The 16632-nt window shown below is 35.7% G+C and overlaps 1 protein-coding gene across 1 annotated transcript in view; it reads left to right on the forward strand.

Moving 5' to 3' along the window:
* The window catches only part of CSMD1 (CUB and Sushi multiple domains 1), a gene marked incomplete at its 5' end in the record, with an annotated part of 480927 nt that overhangs the window by 247873 nt on the left and 216422 nt on the right, over positions 1-16632 (forward strand). Inside the window, 3 exons of the mRNA XM_009646490.1 lie at positions 3261-3387; positions 5850-6052; positions 15999-16190. Coding sequence (XP_009644785.1) covers positions 3261-3387; positions 5850-6052; positions 15999-16190 — 522 coding nt within the window. The remainder of the gene's footprint in view (positions 1-3260; positions 3388-5849; positions 6053-15998; positions 16191-16632) is intronic.

Genomic DNA, 16632 nt, shown 5'->3' on the forward strand with positions numbered 1-16632 from the left:
GTTCAGCTTACCCAGAGTGTAAGTGCCAGAAAGCATGGGTGAACGGCATTTCTGCTGTCTTAGTAGAGGTGTTGTTTTTCCCACTTGATTCTAGAATTATATCTGTAAGTTTTCTCTTACATATATGACAGGTCAAAACAACTCTTTCCAGTTTTGATTAAAAAACTTATTTTGGCTTTTTATAAGTCCTCAAGCTCTTCAGTTTAATTGGCTAGCTTCCTTTTCCTCTAAGTTTGCTCTTTTGTTGTCCTACATTTGCCTATCTCCCCTTTTAATTTAAATGAAGTCATTACTCTTAAGGTCATTTTCTGTGGTATTTTTTTGTGCCTGTGTTCACCATCAAGTATTTTAATCACTTCTAAAATACTTGTTGGTTCCAAGTTCTATTAGGTGAATAAATCCATCCATCTATGTATTTCCTTCTCTTAGTATGATAGTTTGTCCTCTAATCTATATGTGGTATGTTAAAATCTCAACCATACAGAATTGAAAAAAAAAAAAAGAAATAAAAAATCATGTATATTCCAGTCTGACCCAGAGGAAGATAGGGAACCCAGGATCAAGTGAATCTAAAGAAAATTCCTATCCTTCCTCCTGTAGAACATCTGTTATAACCCATCTCCAAAATATTTTTGAACAATATGTGTGGGTTTTTATGCTGGCTTTATTTAGTTTACTGGATCACTACTATGTAATGCTCCCTCCACTCCCATCTGTCTATCTGTATGTCCAGTTTTCTTGATAATGTTATACTTCTAAGCTTCTATATTCCACTTACGACTGCTGCCCTATCTTTTTTTTTTTTCATTATATTTTGATTTTGCCCTTGCATTACTAGATTTGGGTTCTGTCTTTAGTTGCTAAGCTTTTGGAATCACAGGTACCAAAATCTCTTATTTCTTGAGGAGCTCACTTCATCTTGAACTGGAATTATGTCCCAATACCAAGAGAATAGCCAATTTTCTTTTGGTATCCTGAGACAGATTTTGTTCTTGTGTTCTGTCCAACCACAAAGGTATCTTTCTAGGTATCTTTATCTTTTCACATATCTTTTTATTTGCTGTCCTTGTTCCTATCTTTATAAAATTTGGGAATTGCACCAGTTTTGTCTAAGCTCCTTTTCCTGTTTCTCAATTTAAAGCACTTCTGAAACATTATCTCCCCAAGAAGTCCGGTGTTCACCATTCTCTCTGAAAATGTTCTAAACAGTCTGTTACCTTCATTAAATTGTTACATTTTTTCTACTGTTCTGTGCACATGAAAACTTGTCATGAAAATCCCCGAAAATTCCGTTAAGCATCTGCAGATCATTTCATGCTCTTTTTTTCCCCTCTAGTGTTATTTATATAATCATTTCTTTCTCCAGTTTTATCTTACGCTATCACATTTTTATCTCTTCCTACTCCGATGTGACTAGCTTCCTTTTCTTCCTTTTTCTTAAGTTATCACGAACTTCCAAACCTCACTTTCTTTCTTAGACACATTTTCTTAATATCTGCCTGTTTGTGCAGACCTATACTTTTTTGCTTGTTGTGTTTTAGACCAGCATTTGATATTTGCTGTTGTCACCAGTGACATTTACATTCATCATCTTTACAATAATTTCAATCTCATTCACAAAAAAATTCAAGCCCATATATAGACATAAGCCACATATTCTACACCTAGTCATCTTCAGCAATATACTGCTATATTGGTCTTAGCATTAATTTTAATTTTTGCTATGTTCTAAGCCTTAATGAAGAAAACCAATTAACTCCTGTAATTCCTTTTCTAGAAGATATAGAACTTGAGTATGTCACTTCTCTTAGTTATAGTATAGTTATTTACTTTATGTAATATATTTGAACTATATAAAGCATCATCCCAAATTTTATCATGCATGCTGTTTCTAAATGAGTCTTCTCAGAATTCTAAAGCAAATCTGTTAATTAGTTTAAGTTTAAATAATTTTGGTTTCACTGAGTTACCTTGAGTTCTTTGGTAAATACAGTGCTGTACCAGTCATTTCTTTATCTGTAGTTATCTATCAGAGCGATTATTGCACTCTGAACTTCCTGTATAATGCAAATTACTGAAATCTTAGGAAAAGGTTATGTTTGAAGAAATTACGTACTAAAGCAGCTCTCTGCTGTGGTTACGTAAATAATATGTAGTGTTTTGAGTGATCAAACCAGCAGAATACGTAAGTAAATCAGTCACCTTGTTTCCTCTACAGTTATTTTCCTTCCTGGTAACAGTTTGGTTATCAGCACTGACCTGGTGGCTTGTGTAAGACTTATTGTTAGGAGTGTTGCTGATAGATCATTTGGTCCAACTGCCATGGATCTTTCATCATCTGTGTCTTACACTGTTTTCTGTACAGCTGTGCTTGAAGAGTTCCCCATGGCAGCATTTTTTAATACCACTACTGTAAGACAACACTGTAAATTAAGTAGGAATTCAGGTACATCACTTAACTGAAGAATTACTGATCCTTTTTGGTTCAGTGGCACCTGACTGTTACACACTTCCAGTTTTATCAGGGTGCATCTTTATACTGGCCAGACAACAGCATGATGCTCTAAACAAGCAACATAAGAATCATTTGATTACAGATGCTTGTATTACAGTTGGTCTCTCCACAAAGTAAAGATAGCATTGATAGTAAAAAAATGTTTTAAACCAGACACTGCCTGCTTCCAAATCATAGCTTTCTGATTTGCTCTCTTACTGGTATATGACATTTAAATTTTTAAATACTAAAGCAAATTACCTAACTGCTTTTTGATGTAATTAAACTTGAAGTCATATAGAAGTAACTTAAAAGCATCAAGCAAAAGATATTTTGACATTAGAACAACAGGGAAAGTAATTTTAATTACAAAATCCAATGCTGTAAAGTCTGAATTTGAGCATTCAGTGTTATTTAGAAAAGCCAAACATGTTAGATGGGATATTTCTGAAGAATTTTTGCTCTCTTGCTGATGCTAAAATTGTACTTTTGTAGTCTCAGTTCATATTGAGCTACTCTTGTTGGTAAAATAACGTAATCACGGAAGTATGGTTTATTGCTTTATAAGAAAGTAGGAATGAGATCATTATATGTGCATTTTTAACTTGTGTACATGTCCTGGTTTATATGCATGTGTATTACTTCAGAGATATTACGTCATTCTGTTACCTTTTTAGAAGACAGGGAGATGTGGAATGGACAGAAAATGGAAGTGCAAAACGTTATGGACTTGTTAAAAGAAATGTAATCCTGACTTATTTTGTAGCTGAGTGTGGTGGTCGAATTCATGCTGCTACGTCAGGGCGCATTTTGTCCCCTGGTTACCCAGCACCATATGACAACAACCTTCATTGCACTTGGATTATTGAAGCAGATCCAGGAAAGACAATAAGGTATATGCTTAATTTCAATATTTATTGTTGACTTCAGTATTTTAGAAATTATAGTCTATGCCTTACATTCTCACACTCTTCTACACAATTTTTTGCTTATTAACTCCTGCTTACTTTAATAAAATTGATGCTTGTCATGCTGGCATTTATGAATGCCATTCCTCTAGGGAACCTGGGTACCTAAATTGTGTAGGGATGCCTAGGAGTCTAATTCAGAACTGTAAATACCATTGGATGATACGGCCTATATATCTTCAGTGTGATAGAGTGGCTCACTGTTACAGCGTTTTCTCGCTGTAAACAAGCTCAAGTGCTAAGTTGTCAGTTGTGGATTCAAAATTCTTCCCTTGAGTCATTGTAATGACATCCTTTTATATCTTACTGTCACATTCAATGTAATAATTTGTTTAAAATCAAATATAATTATTCAACACTATTTCTTAAATACATTACCTCAAGCAGCCGTAAAGTTCCTGACTCTGCCAGGAGTGCTCAGACATCAGGCATCTTGGACCGTGTTGGGTATCTATTAGGAACTGTCTTTTTGTCATGAATGCTTTGATCTGATGAGGATTTGACAATTAACAGCAGCAGCAGAGAAGATTAGTGCTATAAAGCTTTATATACAACTCTGAAGAATTTTCATTTTCCATTCCTGAACCTGCTCTCTTTTGTCATATCATTATTAACACATACAACATTTTGAATTATGTAAGTATCAGACTTTTTCCCCTTATTCAGTTGAATAATAAGACTAGCAACATCTCAGAAGACTTTAAGAATAATCAAATTTGAGAAAAATTACGAGATTTTAATAAGAAGTGCACACAGGAATGAGAAAATGCTTAATAGATAAGGACACAAAGATTTCTCTACATAGAGTAAGAAGCCTAACAAAAAAGAGAAGAAATTAGAATATAGAAAACAAGGGAAAAACACCTGGGGACTAATGCACAAAATAAAGGTACATGCCAAGAACTGAATGATGGAATCTAGAGCTTTTATTTCTGTAATGATTTATGGCTAGATGGTGGAACGATTAAAGAACTCACGCAGAAGGAAATCAGTAATACAGGAACTTTTAAACCAGTTTTTTCTTTATCAGTTTGACATACAGACAAGAAAGACTATCATAGTTTGCTGTTGATGTATGGCTAAATTACTCAAGTGGAAGGAATACCAATATTTAAAGACTATTTCAGCTCTTTTTTGCTGGAGTAACGTACAGATTCAAAAACTTTAAAATAGCAAATTCTTTTCAATATTTAGGCTAGTTTGTCCACTCCCAACAGGAATTTGTTGTGAAAGCAAGAATGCAACAATAACATTTAACTTCTAATCAAGATGGATAAACTTAATTTCTGTCATTTTAAAATAATTTATTGATACTAATATGTTTAATTATATGCAGCAGAAATTAGTTTTATACTTCAGTGACATGAAAGAAGTATGTGATTTCCAGTAAATGTGTTACTTCAGAATATTAGATATTTATTTATTTTGAGCAAAAAGTTAGTGAATAATAAGCAGTTACATTATTCAGTTTATGTGGACAATAATTTTAACTGATCGCTTAAAATTATTATTTTTTTTAAAATTAAACAGGAAAAAATATAAACAAATGGCATGTTATTCACTGGGAGGTTTTTTTTTTCCTTTTTTATTTTTAGTAATCCCGTTTCACTAAGCTAAATAATGAATTCACTACATTATAGGTGGTTTCAATGCATCATTTACATTTAAATTACAATTTTCAAATTAATGAGTTCCAATTAATGACAAATGTAATAAAGAAACATCAACACAGAACTATTTGAAACAAAAAAAGAAGTTTTGATACTTACCTATTAGATTGCTTAAATGTTAAAAATGTAAACAGTCAGAACTTGAACTCGATGCACATGTTTTGACTAATAACATAACATTCTTGAACACCTTTCTAAATCTAATACTTTATTTGGAAATAAATACAGATTAGCATAAAGCAAAGACAGGATAATACATTTTCTGATTTTGGATAGGGAAAAAATGCCATGCTGACAGACTTCCCTGTGCTATGTATGCTACTGTCCAGTAGCTACTGCTTTTTTTTTAATTGCATATAATTCAAGCCAGTCAGTGTTCTTGGTATCCTCATTTGAATAAAGAGAGGAAATCTCTGATGAAATCATAGTTGTTATCCCTTAAAGTATCTAACATAAAAATAAGTTAGTTTCTAGAACAAGTATTATATGGCCCATAAGGGTGTTTTCTGTAATTCAGGCATTTATAGAACCAAATAGCATCTCTCTTTCAAGATCAGGTCATCCAACAGGAAAAATTAATAACTCTTCAGGAACAGCAGCCCTTCTTCAGTCCTAAACATCATTTCAAAACTAAGTACAGTTTGGGAACGATTGCTTGGAGTTTTGTGCAATTGTGTTTAATGAGTAATGTACAGTGCTTTTACTTTCTCTTTGCAGTTTGCATTTTATTGTTTTTGACACTGAGGTTGCTCATGACATCTTGAAGGTATGGGATGGGCCTGTTGAGAGCAGCATACTTCTGAAAGAATGGAGTGGCTCAGCCCTTCCAGAGGATATTCACAGCACTTTCAACTCATTAACATTACAGTTTGACAGTGACTTCTTCATCAGCAAATCGGGCTTCTCCATTCAATTTTCAAGTATGTAAATATTTTATCATCTCTATTACAGTAGTTATATACACTATTTATATACCTTTTTCTTATATATGTGAACTGTTTCTCATCTTACAACTTCCTCACTCTTTAAAGAAAGATTACATTATTTTAATTATTTTATATATTTATGCAAATAGCTACAACTAGGGTGATTTTTTTTTTTAATTTGCTTTGAATATTTAGGCTTTCTTATTCCTTGTTTTGTACAGCAATCACATGCCTAGCATTATCTAATTAGTATTATTTGATGAGGCAAAATGGGTTTGTATATACATAAGTTTTCTGCACTGATGGTTTTAAATGTTTCCACCAGTGCAACCTAATATTATTTTGGTTTTGGGCTTTATGTAGTTTGGGGTTTTTTTTCTCATAACGTTGGTTGCATGGTGCATCATTTTTATGACCTTAACCACTGTTTGTGTATATGATTAAATTGAAGAACAAAATATATCTTATGATATTGAAATACATTTAAAAAATTACTATTAAACTAATCAAATTCATCTTCAGGTCTCAAGTGAAAGCTGCTCTGTATACAGAGGAGCTGTGATCAATATTGTGTATGTGATCAATGCTGTAAAAAGTAGGTAGAGTTCTTCTATGATACTATGACTGAAGTGTTACGACATTATGACTGAGGGTAGGACTGCAGGGAGACTGTGTAATTGTCTTTGACTCATTGTCAAGACATTGATGTCATTGACATCATTGCATCCTTATATGTCTACATATAATGTATGCAAGTGTATTTCTGCTCAGGAACATACGAAAATTATGAATTAATAAAATACATGAGAGTAGGAGTATTATTTAAAAACCTTCTCTGTGGGTGCTGTGATTCAGAAGTGAAGGGCACTAATAAGCTTTCAGCCATTATTATTTGCAGGAGGAAATATGCCTTGGGGGGTTCCTGGTGTCTAAATAATGCATTTTACATTTACCTGTTTACTTCTTTTTGCTTGATTTTTCTGAATGTTGTACCTTCAGACCACAGGCTTTCATCAGCCCTAAAATACCTAGTTAAAAGTATGTAAAATGAATTAAAGGGCAGAAAATGTTTCTAAAATTTCTGAGCAGTGTGCTATATAGTATGCTGCTTTTCATGTTGTTTGAAAAAAAAGTTAAAGATTACATTTGTGGAAATCAGGCGGGGGGGGCGCTATTCTGTTAGAGTTAGCAAATACATTTTATGTATGTCATATGAAAATGTGGATAAATTTATGCACAAATTTTGAAACAAGGGAAATATTTAAGCAGTTAGATTTGTCAACACATTTTTTGACCTTCAATGTTACTTATAGTAAGTAGGAGACAATTTAATGCTTTAAGGGTGAAGAACTGATTTTGTCATCTTAGCATAATATCTGATGGATGCTCTCAGTGATCATGCTGGCAATTGCAGTGTGTCTTACTGGAATTAATTAGAATTAGTGGTGAAGAACTGAATGCCTCAGCTCAAGTAAAGGGGAAATTATATTAAAGGTTCATGCATCCTGCTTGACAAGTGGAATGTTATATTAATTTTTTAATTGTAAGGAGTAAAAAATATGATTTAAGGAATATGTTAAAGTAAGTGTTAAATTATTTCATCTAAAAATCAGAGCTTAGTTTTTTTAGTATCCTTGAGGCAATGGGCAGACCACCATGGCCTTGATCTGTAAAGGATTTAAACTAATTAATCTATGTCTAAGTGAGGGGCTTTGCAGGCTTTAGTATTCATCATGTGTTCAAACTGTAGGCCAGGTTATAGCAAAACTTCACACAATATTGAAATTTCACTAATTTAGTAGTTTGTAACTCAATGACTGAAGGAGTCTTGAGTTCCTTAACCTTTTTTCTGGTAATTGCAGAAGATGTAGATGTTTTATTACAGGTTTTATGAAGGTAACTGCTCAAGTTTTGTCTCTGTGTCACTTGAAGAATTTTCAAGTGTTGAATTTATTAATGAGTTGGGTTTTTTTAAAATATTAATTACAATCCAAGAAGTTAACTTAAGGTGCAGAACTGCACAGGATTGGAGAACTTTCAATAATCTGGATTTCTTACACATGCAACTTCTGTATTGGATTATGCAGCTGAAATGAGTGTCTATGTCAATGAATATCAGATTATGGGATCGTGCAAAAGATATATATCTGAGAGTATCAGGTAAAATGAACAGCTTAAAGACAAAGCATTAAAGTGCTGACCCTCAGCTGGAGAATTTGTTTCACTGTGCTGTGAATGTGCTGATTACTTTCTATAACTTGCACTCTAGAATGTCCTTATTGCATCTGCCTAAAAAAGGAGGTGCTGGGAAAGGCTATCCTTTATGACGTAGATCACAAAATATAACCTATAAATTTCTTATTGTTAATCATAAATGTAATTAGTGGTATTTCTAATGGGAAAATTGTAAGTGGCTGAAGCTTACAAAATATTTGAACACTCTTAAAAGTGCCTTGTCTTGCCCACTCAGCTCAGCATATAGAGCATGAGGACATGAACTGACAAGAGTGATTATGTTAATTGTAATCAGCCTAATGCTTTTCATTAAAACTTAATTACCATTTAATCATGCATAAAAGGACAAAAAATGGAGTTCACTGTACAAAATTGACCTTTACTCTGGGGGTTAAATACATTTAAACTATGTATTACAAGCCAGGTACATCAACCAACTCTTTTTGGTCACCATACAAAAAGTGAACTCAAGAAAGGGTATAGGCAAATTTTATATTTGGCTTCTTTATTGCAAAGAAACAGAGTTACTGGCAGCAAAAACTTCCTGCCTAAGCTTACCATAAAAAAAGAAGTTTTCTAACCTAGCTTAATTCTGTCCTACATGTCTAAGGGTAAATGGGATAAATTTCCTTCTGAAGTTGACTTTTTCTTTTTATCAGCTATAGGCCTAGTTATACTAACATACACTAAATCTCAAATTTCTGACATCTAAGGGCACGTGAAATTAATCCTGTCTTTTCTCAGATGTCGAGTTCTCTTTGAGATGCCATAAAGTATCCTGGCTAGTCTTCGTCTACCACTCCAGACGTCACACCCTCATAAGTCCTTGGTCGTATCTTCTAGTCCTGTGCAGATACCTTGGATATTGTAAGGCATCTTGAATTAGTCTAGCCACCTATGTTGAAGCAGATCAGTCTTGCCCTGAATATTTAATCTCCAGCTAATCTAGATTTCTGAAAGCACTTGGATCTCACACTAGTGGACAATCCATTGCTTTTCTTGACCCAAAGCTTATTTTATTGAGAGCTTATTTATATCTAACTATATGGTTTTAGTTGATATTTAACAACAGATGATAGGAAGAGCATTAGCAGTTTCTAGTCATATTATTATTCTTACAGACTCAGTTAGCTTTATTTTAACAATATCTAAAATTAGTTCTACCTTTACAGTCGAGCTTTTTTTCTTGAACTAAATTCTCAGCTGTTGTAACTTAAGAGAACTGTATCCTTTTCTTAAAATAAGTGATGCATTCATAGTTCCTCAGCTGGTTTCATAGATTTTGCTCCTCAAGGCTATAATGCATCAAAGGATTATTCGCACTTTACTTATAAGAGAAAAAAATATGCCTGGCTTTTCTAGAGTCAGACCCATCTGTGGTGGTTTTCTATGCCTACCTCTGGTTCTGTGGCATTGTTAATTTCGCTTAGTCATAGTATTCTGTAAGCATACACTTTAATTAATATACCTATCTCTGCTTTCACGTGAACAGAAAGGTTATCTTCTTTTTACTAATACAGAACAACTGGCAAAAAGCTAGTAAAGTAGCAAAGAGGGTTTTGTTTTTTTTTTTTTTTTTTTCTCAGTTTCTTTGGAAATCTTATTTCTTTGGAGTCCTTATTAGAACTTCAGACACTCAATGCATTAAAAGTGAAGATATGAGATGAAGGCATTTGTATAGTTGGTTTAGTCCAATGTTGGTTTTTTCTGTTGTTTGCTTGCACTCCCAATATTTTTAAAATTCACTCTTGAAGTAAATTCAGAGATAAGCAGTGAAGAGTAAAGATGTCTGACTAAAAGATTGTTGATAACACACTGATGGTTTAGTTGTTGCTGAGCAGTGCTTACACTATACAAGCATGTTTTCAACTTCCTGTGCTCTGCCAGGTGCACAGGAAACTGGGAGGAGGCACAGACAAGACAGTTGATCCAAACTGGCCAAAGGGCTATTCCAGACCATTTGACTTAATGCTTGGTATAGAAACTGGGGGGAGTTGGCTGGGGGGCAGCAGTCACTGCTTGGGGACTGGCTGGGTGTTGGTTGGTGGGTGTTGAGTGGTTGCATTACTTTTTTTTCCTAGGTTTTGTTTCTCTCTCTCTCTCTCCTTTGTTGTTTTCATTATTATTATTATTATTATTATTATTATTATTATTATTATTATATTGTTCTTATCTCAACCCATGAGTTTTCTTACTTTTGCCCTTCCCATTCTTTCCCCCACCCCACTGGGGGTGGGGGGAAGTTGAGCAAGCAGCTGGGTGGTACTTAGTTGCTGGCTGGGGTTAAACCAGGACAAAACACAAGTCATCAACTGTGATAATAAAAATAAACAACTTATACCAACCAATTATTTAGAACAATTATTTGGAAATTACTGTGTCTGGTGTTGACACATGTTGATATCTTACTCCCTCTGACAAGAGTTTAAACATCACTTCTGTGTTTAATGCTTCCTAATGACACTGGGCTTAATCTGACAAATCTATTCAGGCAATGATGCCTGCTACTGTCCGGTTTTGTAAGTCCATTTGATCATTTGTTTGTCTACAGCAATTCTTACAGTAACTGTGTCACCTATCTGGAACTGTTAAGAGTACTGTTGTCTTGTAAATTGTTCTTTTATTGCTGAGATATCTTTTAATCACTTGCCTAATGGCCTGGCCTACTACATTTAAGTAGTATAAGCATTTCCATGCCAGAATCTTCATTGCTAGGATTGGTCATGCAATTGTTCTGGTTTGTTTCACAATTGAATTATCAAGAAAAGGGGGTTAGCACCAAAATAGATTCTAAAAGAAATTTACACATGCATAATCACATGTCTGCCTACTAACTGACTGAATTTTGAGTTCAAGGAAAATGAAATCCATTAACACATCCCTTGTTAAAATAAATAAAAGGACACAAGACACAAGAATTCAAGATTCCCTTTTAAAGTCTGTAACCTAATTATTTCACGGTTCAGTCTTTTCTCTTGATTTCTGTGACACTATAAATGTTGCATTGTATGCTCACAATAGCACAGTTTCATGAAATTGTGTCATAGCATTCCTATCCATCATCTAATCCATAGCCTGGGAAAGACATCCTCAGCCTCATAGGGGGTAGCAGTTCTTAATTTGGTTCCTGTGTAACTAAGCAGAAATGAAACTTGTAGGTTATTCTGATGGTTATCTCTAAACTTGTGAGCTTTTGTACTTCAGACTTAGTGAAAGAGTCTTCATTAGCATTTGGGTTTCTTTTTTTCTTTACATTCTTGGACAATACAAGATATTTAAATATGTAGTAGATGCTAATTTGCACAGTTCTTAGTCTGTACACTTACATATATTACATGAAATACTTTTTTAGAGAGTAAACACTATTCTTTCACATTTGGAAATATTTGTTAGTCTGAAATCACTGCAAATCCTGTGAACAATGTCTCAGCTTTGATATGCCAAAATACTTCTCAAACCTATTATGCAAGCTTAATGCACTAAACAGGGGAAGCTTGTGTAGTGCCTGCAATTTAAAAGCGTAGCTCCTGAAAAGTCTTTATTATTTTTATAACCATGTGGAGTAGAAAAAATAGTCTCTGCAGCACAACACTACAGCAAATGGCTTACATGATTGTTTACCGTAGATATAGCGAAATCGATATTAATGAAAGTGATGGGTTTTTTTCTTGAGCTACAACAGATTACAGGCTAAACAAAAAAGTGATAAAAAAAAAAGAAGTGTCCTTCAGCTGAAAGATAAATTAGGCACAAATCTAACATTGCTCACAAGGCTATAGCAACAAAAATATAGAGTGTGTCATATTCTCAAAAGCAGTCTCCTACTGATTTTCAGTGAAGTTTTAAATCAACTTTGAAAATATAATCAGGGGGTCAAGTCCAAAAAAAGATCTAAAGTAGGATTCTGGAAGATTATTAAATCAAACCTGAGAGGCTTAACACAGTGGCTGCCAACATGTGGAGGTCTGAAATCTCCCTAACAGTCTGTGGTTTTTCCAGCTGCCCATTCTTCTGGCACTTACCTCTAGTTCCATCTTTTGTGTACACAGAAGCCTGTTCCACTCTGACCAGATGAGGCAGTAGGAGATGGGAAATCTGTACAGTGTTACTCTATAACGGACTAGGTATCCTGTAGCTTACTGCTTAAATCACATGTCCAAAAACTGAGAAGCAGTGATTTAGTTCTTTTCCAGCTTAATGGAATTCAAGTCCCCTCTCCTGGCTATGCCGTTTTAGGCACCTAATTTTTGTCAGTCATTTCTAAAAAGTCTAACTATGGAATTTAGTTTGATTTAGCATCCTTAAGTCTAAAATGTAGTTACTGCTTTCCCTGCTTTACAGTATATATGTTTTGTGTTCAGCTTCAATTTGCTGAATTCCTCAGGTCTCCTTTGAAAATTGTATATGGCAATGTTACATCACAACATGAACATGGCCTTTCTCACAAATATGTAAGCTAGGAAATAATTGCATGCCTGAGAATAAAAGACCCTCTTATAAAAGAAGAGCAATGACCAAAAAAATGGTGATTTTGAATGTCTGTATTACTTATTGATTAATATAACCTCTATGCCCTTTAGATATTTGCACAGTACCAAATAAAGTGATAGCAGACTTGTAATTTTCATGCAGTTACAGGACCTCTTGGGAATTTTACTCATGACTTGGACGGGTGCATTCTTTGCTGAGTAAAAAACTGTCTGGATAGCCTGGGCCAAAGAATTGTGGTGAATGGAGTTAAATCCAGCTGGCAGCCAGTCACAAGTGGTGTTCCCCAGGGCTCAGTGTTGGGGCCAGTTCTGTTTAATCACTTTATCAATGATTTGGGCAAAGGGATCGAGTGCACTCTCAGTAGGTTTGCAGACAACACCAGGTTTGGTGGGAGTGTTGATCTGCCTGAGGGTCGGAGGGACTTGGCCAGGCTGGGTCGATGGGCCGAGACCAATTGTATGAGGTTAACAAGGCCAAGTCCCAGGTCACAACAGTGCCATGCAACGCTACAGGCTTGGGGAAGAGTGGCTGGAATGCTGCCTGGTGGAAAAGGACCTGGGTGTGTTGGTCAACAGCTGGCTGAATATGAGCCAGCAGTGTGCCCAGGTGGCCAAGAAGGCCAACAGCATCCTGGCTTTTATCAGGAGTAGTATGGCCAGCAGGACTAGGGAAGTGATTGTCCCCCTGTACTTGGTGCTGGTGAGGCCTCACCTTGAATACTGTGTTCAGTTTTGGGCCCCTCACTACAGTAAAGACACGGAGGCACTGGAGTGTGTCCAGAGAAGGGCAACAAATCTGGTGATGTGTCTGGAGCACAAGCCTTATGCAGAGGGGCTGAGGGAACTGGGGTGGTTTGGCCTGGAGAAAAGGAGGCTGGGGGGAGACCTCATCACCCTCTACAACTGCCTGACAGGAGGCTGTAGTGAGGTGGGTGTTGGTCTCTTCTCCCAGGTAATGGGCAATAGGACAAGAGGAAATGGCCTCAAGTTGCATCAGGGGAGGTTTAGACTGGACATTAAGAAAAATTTCTTCACAGAAAGGGTTGTCAAGCATTGGAACAGGGTACCCAGGGAAGTGGTTGAGCCCCCATCCCTGGATGTATTTAAAGGAATATGTAGATGTGGTGCTTAGGGACATGGTTTAGTGGTGAACTTGGCAGTGTTAGGTTAAAGGTTGGACTCGATGATCTTAAAGGTCTTTTCCAATCTAAATGATTCTGTGATTCTATGATTCCAAGTAAAACAACTTGGAAAGGAGACAAGTTGAATAGTTGACAGTTTGTCTAAATATTCACTTTACTAGATGACACATCAGTGCTTAAATGGCTGGTGTTTTGTTTAATTAGGATCAAGTGTATTTGGCATGATAAAAAGGTTGTTAGTTTCAAATACATAAAATAACTTCTGAGGCTGCAAAAACAAAAGTGTAAAGAACATTTTGATGCTTATTAAACATTTGTCATTGTTTTTGAAGTTTAGAACTTTGTATATTAGAAATTGAGATTAACAGTGAAATGAATATTAAAAGGCATCAGTCCTTCATAATTGGTGCATATTTGACACAGACAAAATAGGAAAAATCTTGTTTGCTGAGGTATTATATTGCATAACCTGTTAAGGAGAAAAGAGATTTATTGGAAAAAAAGGTACTAATTAGTGACAGAGATGGACTTACGCTCATATGCTTGAAAGAATTATGATTCTGTAACAGATATGCAGTATAGTGATCCATTTTTTAGAGCTGTTATTGTTTGTAAATAAGAAATAACTTGTCTGAGGTCATGACCATGCTTTCCTTCCCCTGTGGCCAAGTATACAGTTATTAGAACTGCACTAATAATGGATGTCACGTAAATTGTCAGAGAGGTGCCTGGGGAGTGCTTACACAATATTCATTAGTAGTGACAGCATTGGATTTATGGTTTTAAATTCTGGTGGAAAAAAAGTCTGTCACTGTTAAAAAACCTGCCATGTCTTTTACTTCATTTAGATATGGTAACCATCCCAAGGCACAAGATGTTCTATTTGGGAATGGAAGCAAGGTCAAAAAATTATGAATAATAAAAAGTTAAACAAAGCTCCTGTGTTTGTAGTGTGTTAGTTATCATAACCCATGAATTCTTATATAAGGATGCTTTACAATTTCTGTGATTTGTCTAAGTGACCACCTATTTGCTAGATATGCATAAAACCACTTTACTAGTTTAAAAAGTTTCTCATTTTGCTCATTCTTTTTTCAATCTTTCTGTCTCTTGCAAATTTACAACACAGAAAAAAAGAGTTTTCTAGTTGTACGACTTGGTATCTGTTTCAATTTTGCAAATGTTTAATTGCTTCTGCTGTTTCTTGTAGTGTTACACTCTTGGCGTGGACAGAAGGAGTAGGTGCATTTATTAATACAGAACATGTAAAACCTGTACATTATGGCCATGAAGGTTGCATAGTGGTGGTAGTGATGGAGCTCTTTTATCTTATGAAAGCCTTTGGATTGTACCATTTGAAATGAGCTAACAAAATCATTTTAATGACATATTAATATTTCCTGGGTTTGAAACAGAAAAAAAACCCTCACACAGACCCAAAAATAGAGTAGGGAGGATGGACTGTTATCACTACTACACATCCTTTATAGGAGGTATGGAAGAGACATAGGTGAGATATTTTGCTTAGGTTCAGTTTGAGCGTACTCTGAGAAAGTTATTGCTTGCCCCTGAAATGGGAACTTCAGGGCTACATAAAACTGCTATTTCATTCAGCCAGCTGGGTAAGCATAGCATTTGCATCCTGCAGGATATTAGGACTATAAAACAATGTTATTTATATTATGATACTCTATTGCGCAAAAGGCATCAAAGTGCATAAAAAAATCTGGTTTGATAACCAGAACATTAAAGTGAAAAAGAGAGTTGCTAGCTGTTTTGATGCATTAACTGGACCAAAAAAAAAAAAAAAAAAAAAAAAAAACACAAGCTTGTGTTTTTTTCCCTCTCAGGCTATATTTTATACTAAGGAAACTGGCAGGAAGCCAACATAATCACGGTGTATCTCAGTGGGCAGATTCTCATAAAAATAAAGAACCAAAATGCCTTCCTATATTAACTGATAAGTAAATAATATTGCCTCTGGTTGGAATACTCTTGCAAAAATATTGTGCTTTTAATTATGGATGTTTAGTATCTACACCTAAAAGCTTTTATTTCATCATTCCTCTATAGCTTCTATTGCATCAACCTGTAATGATCCTGGGACACCACAGAATGGCACTAGATACGGAGACAGCAGAGAGCCTGGAGACACTACCACCTTTCAATGTGACCCTGGCTATCAACTTCAAGGACAGGCTAAAATTACATGTGTGCAACTGAATAACCGATTCTTCTGGCAACCTGATCCTCCTACATGCATAGGTAATAAGATGAAATGTTAGTCTCTGTTTAAGATTAATACAGATCAGTGTATTGGGTTTGTGTAGCAAGGTCTTGGTAGAGGGGGGCCTACAGGGGTGGCTTCTGTGAGAAGGTGCTAGAAGTTTTCCCTGTGTCTGCTGCTGGCCAAGGCCAAGCCAATCAGCGACACTGGAAGCGCCTCCGTGATAACATATTTAAGAAGGAAAAAAACCTGCTGCAGCTCAGTAGCCAGAGAGAGAAGTGAGAGGATGCAAGAGAGAACAGCCCTGCAGACACCAAGGTCAGTGCAGAAGGAGGGGCAGGAGGTGCTCCAGGCGCCGGAGCAGAGATTCCCCTGCAGCCCGTGGTGAAGACCATGCTGAGGTAGGCTGTCCCCCTGCAGCCCATGGAGGTCCATAGTGGAGCAGAGATCCACCTGTAGCCTGTGGAGCGGGGGGACGCC

Source organism: Egretta garzetta, unplaced genomic scaffold (genome assembly GCF_000687185.1).
Source record: "Egretta garzetta isolate BGI_Z169 unplaced genomic scaffold, ASM68718v1 scaffold601, whole genome shotgun sequence".
NCBI lineage: Eukaryota > Metazoa > Chordata > Aves > Pelecaniformes > Ardeidae > Egretta > Egretta garzetta.